The following is a 10,716-nucleotide window of genomic DNA, read 5'->3' as shown; positions in this document are numbered from 1 at the left end:
AGAAAGCTAAAGTCACGTATAATCAATCACATTTTACTATATTAATAATTCTAAAAAGCTAGGCATTCATCCTTTAAGATGTATTTATATGCATATGCATAGAATCATACTATTGATTCCATTCTGCAAAAATTTTCACTTTAGGTGTCTGTTATGAAGATCTCTGCCATTGTTTTTAATGGCCACGTAGTGTTTCATTATATAGCTACAATCTAATTTGATTAAACAATTTGGTATTAATTTATATTTTGGTTATTTACATTTCTTTGTCATTGCTATTGAATACTAGTGCACTGAACAGGTAAATATATCAACACTGGGCAAGTAAGCTGTGGCATTTCCTTTTGGTTATGATACTATGAATTTAGCCCTCTGTTTAGGGTTAGGGGTCTCAGGCACCTCTGCTCTTGCCTATTCTTGGACACATTCAATATTTATTTCCACTCTCACCAATCAAGCATAAAAATTCCCATCATAGGGACTCCTTTGAACACACTTGGATTAATCTTTATCTTTTTCTTTTTCCACTTTTGTGTGTGGGTTTGTTTTTGCCACTATGTTAGGAAAGAATGATAAAACGAAACAAGACTTTTTTTTTTTTTAAATTACATTTCTTTGATTGCTGGTGAGTTTGACTATTCTTCATATTTTTTAAAAAGATTTTATTTATTTATTTGACAGAGAGAGAGAGACAGCAAGAGAGGGAATACAAACATGGGGAATAGGAGAGGGAGAACCAGGCTCCCCACTGGGCTAGGAGCCCAGTTGTGGGGCTTGATCCCAGGACTCCAGGATGATGACCTGAGCCAAAGGCAGACACCTAATGACAGCCACCCAGGCGCCCCCATTCTTCACATGTTAACTAGATTTCTCATTCCGTCCAAGTTTTTATGTGTTTGCTCATTTAAAATTTGGTTTACCATTATATTTAACAACCATTTTCATACATTTTTTCTAAAAATATATAGAAAATTAAATTTTTGAATCTGAAGGTGTCCATTTTTTTCCTGCAGGATTTACTTAAAAAGATTTTTCTCACACAAAGGATTATCTAAAAATAAGCCTATATTTCTTCTTTTTTTCTATTTTTATTATTTAAATATTCATTAAAATGTATTTCATACACTGTTGTAAGGTAAGGAATTTAATTTACTTCTACCAAGTTTGGTAAGTTGTGTCAACACCATTTATTGATAAATTAATTCTTTCTGTACTGATTTGATATGTTCTTTCAATAGACTCTTTATAGATCTCTCTCTTCCCTCTGGATTACTCTGTTACATTCTTTACTTTGCAGCTACTGTCAACTCTTCAAGGTACTAATATTATTTCACCATTCTCCTTCAGTGACTTTCTATCACTTCTAAGATTTTTTTTTGTTTAAGAATTTTATATATTTACTTGAGAGAGAGAATGAAAGCAAGAGAGAGTGTGAGCGGGGAGGAGATGCAGAGGGAGAGGGAGAAGCAGGCTTCCTGCTGAGCAGGGAGCCTGATTCAGGGACTCTGGGATCATGACCTGAACCAAAGGCAGACGCTTAACTGACTAAGCCACCCAAGTACCCCCACTTCTAAGATACTGTCCAAATTCTTTACACAGGGTAGAGGACTCTACCGTTATCAGACCCTTGTTGATCTTCTTTTATTTATTCCAAATTGTTCTGTTTCTTCATGCTTCAGAGGATTTCCCGTGTCTTTCCTCTGGGTAGATCATGCTTCCTACTCTTCTGCACTTTTTAACTACTCTTCATCATTTAGATCTTAGCTCAAATGTCTTCTTTGAGATCATAGTAGACGGCACTGCTATGAGCTCTTATAATTCTCATAGCCCTTTGTTCTTTTCTTCAAATAACTTATTACCATTATAATCATTTGGTTATGTGATTGTTTAATGCCTAGCTTCACAACTAGACTACAAACTACATAAAGACAGGGTATATATTTGTCATGAGCATACTATGAAGGCACACACATGAGTTGTGTCCTTCCACAGTGTCAGCTTTATTCAGTCATAAAGCAAAGTTAAATCACAATTATAAAGCTGGTTCAGGATTCCAAACTCAATGACAACATCATGTGATTAAACTTGGCTTTTTACACAGCACACAGAGCAGGACAGAAAATCGGCCACACTACAAACAAGATAACAGAGGGGTGTAGGAAGTTAACAAACCAAACACAAAGTCAGTCTGGGGTTGCCCATTTGAGATAAGACCTCCATCTCATCTGGGTCAGCTCCAGCCACTTACTGCTTAAGTTCAAGCAGTGAAGGATTTCAGTTCTGTTCACAGATCAATCGGGCAGAGCTTTCCACGGCAGTTGCTTTTTCTAAGTGGTCAGACATAGAGGGGTCAGGTCTGAAGAGTTTGACAGTTAACTGCCAAAATCCTTCCCTTTTTAAAGGGATTTAATCAGTTTGGGGTCTCTGCAGACCTCCTCTGGTTCTGCTCATTATCAGTTCTGCGGTGCCAGCTGACATTTGTCATGGTGATATTTTCTAGCTGTAGTACCTGAACTGCTTCTGTCACTGCTTGATGCAGGCTCCTGCTTGACATGAGGGACCCCATTTTGCTTTGTAGAATATTATACCCCAGAATGTGGCACAGTGCCAGGTACATAGATCTTCCTGGTAGCTGCTGAATGAACATTTGTGAAATGAATAAATTTTCTATGACTTTTTCAGAGTTTTGTGACCAAAGTGAAGTTTTTTCTTTAATGTCAGAATTTGAAACCCAGTGACTTCTGTTTCTTTCAGTAGCTCTCATGCATCCCTTTGTAATTATTTTTATTTGACCCTTTTAGGTAACACAAAGTCAATGAATAAATCAAATTACTCTTCAGTGTCTGAATTTGTGTTGCTGGGACTTTCTACCTCTAGACCAGTACAGCATTTTCTCCTTGCCTTCTCTATAGTGTTTTATGTAACAATTGTTCTGGGAAATTTCCTTGTTGTGTTTGTAGTGACCTTTGACCCTCACTTACGGTCCCCTATGTACTTCCTTTTAGCTAATCTCTCATTCATTGATTTGTGTTTTTCTACCTTAACGGTTCCTAAGATGATTCATGACCTGTACTCTGGGCATAAAACCATATCCTTTCAGGGATGTGTCATCCAGATATTTGCTCTTCATGTCCTGGGTGGATCAGAGATGGTGCTGCTGGTCGCCATGGCCTTGGATCAATATGTGGCCATATGTAAGCCCCTTCACTACCTGATAATCATGAACCCACAGATGTGCATTTTACTTCTATCTGGTGCTTGGTCTATTGGCCTCATACATTCAGTGGCCCAGTTAGCTTTTGTTGTCCATTTGCCTTTTTGTGGTCCTAATGAGATAGATAGCTTTTACTGTGACCTTCCTTGGTTTATCAAACTTGCCTGCACGGACACCTACAGAATGGAATTTGTTGTTATTGCCATCAGTGGGTTAATTTCCATGAGCACCTTCTTCTCATTGCTTATTTCCTATATCTTTATCCTGGTCACCGTATGGAAACGTTCCATACGTGGTGGTTTGTCTAAGGCCTTTTCTACTCTGTCAGCTGACATCACCGTGGTGATTTTGTTCTTTGGACCATGCATCTTTGTTTATGTGTGGCCATTTCCCACTGTGTCAGTGGATAAATTTCTTGCCATTTTGGACTTTATGATTACACCCATTCTGAATCCTGTTATCTACACACTGAGGAACAAGGACATGAAGATGGCAATGAAGAGACTGCATAGTCAACTCCTGAGTCTGAGAATGATTTCCTAAACAACTCTCAGGAGCATAAGTTACTCTTTACATTTTCAAGCAACTTCAAGTAATACAAATGCTTAAATAATTATACAAAATTTGGAGCTGTTTTTTCCTAAAGCCCCCATTTTATTATATTCAGAATAGATCTGTAATTATGAGGGTACATGGAACTATCAGGTTAACTCTATTTAATAAATTGTGTGACAACTGAATTAAAGTCCAAAAAAAAGTATACGGGAAGTTGAAAAAGCACAGATAACCAACTTAGAATCTGTTGAAAGTAGGACCTCAGATATTAATTAGACTGTCTGGATTCAAACTGTTCTATTTAGAGCTAATATACTAAAACTTTTGAAGGAACTATGAAATATATAGCTTTCCCTTCATTTAAACCTGGGATATGAATAATTCAGTTTTTTTTTTCCTGAAAGACAAAAAATATATGAGAGAGGATTTAAAACCTGGAGGAAAAGGAACAAAGAGGGAGATGTGAGGTAGACAGAAGTAATAAAGAAAGATTGAGATATGTAGGTGGGAAAACAAGAAGGAGAGCCTCAGAGATAGCATGTTTCATGTATTTGGCCTGTGGCTATTACACTTACCCCTGGTTGCCTCAATTCTATGAACTCAAGCCATCTCCATTTGGCCTGGGGCAGGGGAATATATATATGTGTGTGTGTATATATATGTATATACACACACATATATATATGTGTATAGATATATAAAATCTTTATTTTAAATATATTATATGTATACATATTTATATATATCTTATTTCATAATTTTTGAACTTTTGACTTAATGTCTATGACTCAATCAGCAGATATTCTTTAACTGCCAAGTAGATATTTGATATTATTAAATAAATATATGGCTGGTATTATCGAATCATTACTCTGTCCAAATTATTTGTTGACAATTTTTCTCTAGTAGCTAGTCTTATATAACTCTTTTCTTGTTCAGGCTATGGGTCTTAAGTATATATGTGTGTGCATGTGTGTGTAGAATCTGCAGAAATTCTGAAACTAGTTTAATTTATATTTTGGTTTGATAACAAGAAGACCAAGCCAAATTCACTGCTAGACTTTGAAAGGACTTTACATCCTGAGTATTTGCAGTTGTTTCTGGTTATACATTCAGTAATATTTCACATTTTTCCTGTTCATTATTACTTTGTTGCTTAATATTTATGTTTGAAATGGATTCTTACTGGATACATTAAATTGAAAAGGATAAACATAAAGCCAGATTTCTGAGTGAGGAATCTGCCATACTTTAGATGCTAGCAGGAAAATGGAGAAGGCTAAAGTTCTAAGCTCAAAAATTCTGAAGAGCAGGGGACCTGGCTGGCTAAGTTGCAGAGCTTGCAACTCTTGGATCTCAGGATTCTGAGTTTGAGCTCCACATTTGGGTGTAAGAATTATTAAAAAAAAAAAAAAAAAAAAACTTAAAAAAAATTCTGAAGGGCCTAACTAAACCACCTAAAATATTTCAGACTGAGAAGCAAGAGATCCATTAGAATCATAATTAAAACTTGGAAAGGATATATCCAAGGAACAGGTATAAACCAGAAGTATACCGAGTCTTATAAAAACTACAATCCGATTCAAATATGCTCAGTACTTGATTGGATTAATGTGATTACACCATACCTTTTTATGCCCCATTGAAAAACAGTAAATAGTTTCTGGAGGAATATATTAAATCAAATCTATATGACTTTTTATATACAGTGCCTAAAACACATAAAATAGGAACATGCAAAGAACCAGGGATATATATGCCTCATAATTTTTAAGAGGAAAATATTTAAAAGAAAAACACAGAGGGCTCAATTGCTGAAATTAGTAGAGTATAAAGTGACATATTTTTAAAAAGTGCTGGAACAGTTGGAAAAAATGGAGAAAACAATAAAAAAATTTAACAGAGAAATGGAATATCTAAGAATCAAAGGATATTTTAGAACTGAAAAAGCAATGTAAAGTTATGAATGTAAGTAGGCTTAAAAACAGTGAACACAGAAGAATCAGTGAATTCAGAGACAAGTCAGTAAATAGATAATATCCAAACTGATGTAGAGATATAAAATACAAAAAAACCCTCAGAATATATATGTGTGTGTACACACACACACACACACACACACACACACAGAAATAGTTATTTTATATAAGGGTTTGTGTTTCAGACTCTATTTTGGGATGTTACAAAGTACACAAGACCATGTTACCTTTACTGGCTCTTTGGCCCCGGGGAACCCATTGCCACTGCTTATCTTGGGAGTGAATATGTTCGCCTGTACACTGGCTGGAGCAGCAACTGCTGGAGGCCAGCGTGGGGAGGCTCAAGGTCTCCCAGGCTCCCAGGGGCTTCAGAGCTTTAGTGATATTGTATGCAAAATGCCTGCAAGGATGGCCTGCTGGTAGGTGCTCCAGCTAGGAGCAGCACCTTCCAGGGCCCAGATCCTGTGCATTATTCTTAAGACAGTAGGGAAGAGTCTGCTGAGGAATGCTTTTCAGTGCAAAACAATGAATGACTGCCTAGAAGTCTCAACAAAACACTATTCTGGGCGCCTGGGTGGCTCAGTGGGTTGAGCCGCTGCCTTCGGCTCGGGTCATGATCTCAGGGTCCTGGGATCGAGTCCCGCATCGGGCTCTCTGCTCAGCAGGGAGCCTGCTTCCCTCTCTCTCTCTCTCTGCCTGCCTCTCCATCTACTTGTGATCTCTCTCTGTCAAATAAATAAATAAAATCTTTAAAAAAAAAAAAAAAAAAAAAGAAAACACTATTCTCCAACCAAAAGACTTTCATATATTTCAGACCTTTCCTGTGGCTTTGGTCCTGTTTCAACATTCTATGGAAATTGATGAGTTTCTACTCAGATAAGGAAACTAGATGAAAGAGTACACTTTAAATAATAATGGCCTGATTCTTTTGGTAAAGTATTTTTATATTTAAGACCAGCAAATGTGAGAAGCACTTGGGTGGCTCAGTCTGTTAAGTGTTTGACTCTAGGTCTTAGCTCAGGTCTTGATCTCGGGGTCCTAAGTTCAAGTCCTACATGAGTTCAAGTGCCTACAGGCAGTCATGAGACTCTTTAAGAAAAAAAAATACATGAAATGCACCTCTTTCATAAGGGATTTACTATTGTTCCTATACCTGGAATATTATGTATGTTTTATTTACTGGATGTTTCCATTTGGGGAAGGAAACAACTTTGCTTATTTAAAAGTTGAATATTTGTAATTTGTTGCTCCTAAGATTTTTATAACCTAACAGAACTTGTTCTTTCTTCATGAATTTACATTTTTTAAATTAAGACAAGCAAGTATAAAACTGTGGGAAGAATAAGCTTTATTAATCAAATGTATCTTGATTTTTCTAAATAAGAAGATTGTTTAATTTGTATCACTAAACATGGGAGCTGTGTTTGGAAAGCAAACTTGTTTGGAAAGATTCATGTTGTGTTTAGATTACTCCATCCTGTGTACAAACCAGACTTAGTCTATGACTTCTTAAGTTCCTCTACTTTACCCTTGTGGTTGTACTTTAAAAAAAAATACTACATTATTTCATGTCTTCAAAAAAGTGTTTTAATGTGATCATCAGAACATGCAAATAATTAAACACAAAATAATGTGAAAATATGACAACCTAAAGGAATTCTTAATGTCACAAGTGTTTTACTTTGATGAGGTGCCTTTGATTTAACTTGTGACAATTTTAAAAGGATCCTTTTTGTTTATAATAATCTTTGATGAGTTTGGAAATAAAATTTCTGCTTAATTCATCATTTAAAAAAATATGAAATTTGAAGTGTATCTGGGTCCATGGATTTCAGATAAAAGATGTAAATTTGCATACCTTTTTGTGGCATACAGTAGGAAGAATTCTTAAGTTATTGACATGGGGCCTCGAGGGAATGGTCAAGAAAGAATACTTGATATGTTTTTGGTGCAAAAAGGTGCTTTTATTATAGCATGGGGACAGGACCCATGGGCAGAAAGAGCTAAACTTTTGCTGTATGAAGCTGATTGTTATATGCTTGGTGTCTGAGGGAGAGGGGACACGCAAGGAGTGTTAAATCACAAATGTTTTCTTTGAATTTCTACTCATAAACTACTTTTACGAGATCTGTATGGTGCTTATCATTTAGCTCAATTTTAACTATCAGTGAGATGTACAGGCAGTCATGAGACCCTATAAGAATGCAGCAACCAGCAGGTATTTGATTCTTATTGGAGCTATGTAGGCTACAGATCAGCCTTCTGGGCTAAAGGTGAACATTCTTCGGCTCCCATCCCTCTTCAGTTATGTTATATGTAGGAGTGAACAATTCACAAACTTTGTATATAATCCAGTTGCTTACAAGCCATCTGAACACTGAAGTGAATTAAATGGATAATTTATTCCAAAATCAGACTTTTGGACCTCACTTTCATATCACTTTTCCCTGTTTTTAACTGATATAGATCATGAACTTTCTAACCCATTTACAAATAAAAAGAGAAACAAAATCCCCAAAGGTTGTTATTATATCCATCTTTGTATTTAATTTAGCACATCTTCAGAAGATAATTACACAAATAGCTAAAATATTATGTTGAGGGGACAACACTCTCATCAGATTATAATTAGGATGCATTGCTTTTCTGAGTATGAAAAGAAATACTTAATTATTACCTTTACAGATAAGGTAGCTAAATATCAACTGAGATACAGATAAGGTAGCTAAATTATTACCTTCTCCAGATAAGGTAGCTAAATATCAACTGAGAGACTAATTTATCCCTTAATAAATACAAAGAGCAATATTCAATGTGCTACCTATTGACCAAAATTTAAAGATCTATGCGAAATGCTTTGCTCAAAGAAATGTTTAGCATAATAAAAATTTTTAAGTTGTTGAAATAGCAGCACAAATACTAGTAAGTAACATTAACTTGTTATTAATTTTAAGTCATTCTTGAGCACAACCAAAATCATAGTCATAGAGACTTGCCACATTTTCCAGACAGGAAATCATTTTGCATTCCGTGATCAACAAATAATTATGGAATATGATAGAATTGGCATAAAACTTTTATCTGGAGATACACATGATTTCCATATGTGAATGGGGGAATGCTTCCCAGTCCCAAGCAACAGGACAGGCATGGATAATTTAGAGATTCTGATACCATGAGACCCTGAAATACTGAAGTCCATATGCTAACATCATAGTCTCTTAATGGCATTTTTTTTTAAAGATTTTTATTTATTTATTTGACAGAGAGAGATCACAAGTAGACAGAGAGGCAGGCAGAGAGAGGGAGGGAAGCAGGCTCCCTGCCAAGCAGAGAGCCCGATGCGGGACTCGATCCCAGGACCCTGAGATCATGACCTGAGCCGAAGGCAGCGGCTTAACCCACTGAGCCACCCAGGTGCCCCCTTAATGGCATTTTTAATTTCTTTGTTCCTTAGAGTATAAATAGCTGGGTTTAGGAGAGGTGTGATCACTGCATAAAATATAGCAAGAAACTTGTCCACCCAGGTGATGCTGAGTGGCCACAGGTAGATAAAGATGCAAGGCCCAAAGAATAACACTACCACTGTAATGTGGGCAGTACAGGTAGAGAGAGCCTTGGATGCCCCATCCTTAGAGTGAAGGCAGATGGTAAACAGAATATAAGAGTAAGAGATCAGCAACACAATGAAGCAGATGGTTGCCAGTACCCCACTGTCAGCATTTATCCACATTTCTAGAATAGAGGTGTCTGTGCAGGCTAGCTTGATCACCAATGGAATATCACAGAAAAAGCTATCCAGTTCCTTCGGTCCACAGAAGGGCAGTTTTATAATCATAGCTAGCTGGCTTATTGAATGCGCAAACCCAATGATCCATGATGTCATCACTAACCCAATGCACATTTGCCCGTTCATGATGCTGGAGTAATGAAGTGGCTTACAGATGGCTACATAACGGTCATAGGCCATTGACACAAGGAGCACCATCTCACCCCCTCCAAAGAAATGTCCAAAGAAAATCTGACACATGCAGCCTTCAAAGGAGATTATCTTGTTTTCCTTGAGAAAGTCTGTGATCATTTTAGGGGTAGTGACTGAGGAAAGGCAGAAGTCAATGAATGAAAGATTGGCTAACAGGAAATACATGGGGGAGTGGAGATGAAAGTCAACAATAATTAAGAGCATAATGAAGATGTTACCTAAAATAGTGATCAAATAAAGTGAAGAAAATATCACTAGTAGGAAGGCCTGGAGCTCCCATGAACTACAAAGCCCCAAAATAATAAATTCAGACACCACAGACTGGTTTACTGCTTCCATTTCGTCCAGTTTGTTCTAAATGTATCTGAAGAAAAGACAGGAAATCAGATTTGCTGAATAAACAGTTTGTGAATCAAGAAGATTTCTTATACATTGCTGATGGAAGTGTATACTAATATAATCAGTCTAGAAAAATGTTGGCCTTATTGTGTAAAGCTCAATGTTCACAAATTCTGTGGTTCATCAATTTCATTCCCATTTCCATAACCCAAGATAAACTCTTAGATATGTACATAAAGAGAAGTGTAATAATCCCCATAAGTAAGACAATTGAATATTAGTCAGAACCATAATAAATTATAATTATAAAATGATATAGATGTATCTTAGACATAATAGTGAAAGTAAAGTCCAAAATGGATCCACTCAGCACAATTTTTATAAAATGAAAAGCAACAGAAAAATAACAGTATACATTGCAGGAACTCATACAAGTGGTTAAAACTATGTACAGAGAGAGAAGTTGTAAGATGTAAATAACCTCAAATAAAGGGAGATGAAAAGTCAGCATAAAGATGAGCCCATAAGCAGTTGTATGTTATTAACAATTCTTTAGATCTTGTATTGTATTTTTAGATCATGTTTTCATCAGTATAATTTTACCATTAAATAAACAAGCAAGTAAATGCAAAATGTGCTTGCAAAAA

At 36.2% G+C, this 10,716-nt stretch overlaps 2 protein-coding genes across 2 annotated transcripts; one reads left to right on the top strand and one right to left on the bottom strand.

The window, feature by feature from the left end:
- Nucleotides 1-2,740: 2,740 nt before the first annotated feature.
- Nucleotides 2,741-3,757, top strand: LOC111162538 (olfactory receptor 4F6-like). The gene has a single exon (XM_022527031.1). The coding sequence runs from the start codon at nt 2,816-2,818 to the stop codon at nt 3,755-3,757; it is 942 nt and encodes a 313-aa protein (XP_022382739.1). The 5' UTR covers nt 2,741-2,815.
- A 5,421-nt stretch (nt 3,758-9,178) lies between these two features.
- LOC111138969 (olfactory receptor 4K3-like) lies at nt 9,179-10,075 on the bottom strand (the record flags this gene model as incomplete). The annotated part of the gene is made up of 1 exon (XM_022491027.1): nt 9,179-10,075. A coding segment is annotated over exon 1 (891 nt), but the record flags the coding sequence as incomplete, so codon positions are not given.
- Between the last annotated feature and the right edge of the window lie 641 nt (nt 10,076-10,716).

This window comes from Enhydra lutris, unplaced genomic scaffold (assembly GCF_002288905.1).
Source record: "Enhydra lutris kenyoni isolate GAN:26980312 unplaced genomic scaffold, ASM228890v2 scaffoldscaffold4, whole genome shotgun sequence".
Lineage (NCBI taxonomy): Eukaryota > Metazoa > Chordata > Mammalia > Carnivora > Mustelidae > Enhydra > Enhydra lutris.
This window is presented reverse-complemented; position numbering and strand designations above follow the sequence as displayed.

What these genes read in the sequence shown, in the direction of transcription:
- LOC111162538 (XM_022527031.1), top strand. Translation starts at nt 2,816, where the DNA reads ATGAATAAATCAAATTACTCTTCAGTGTCTGAATTTGTGTTGCTGGGA.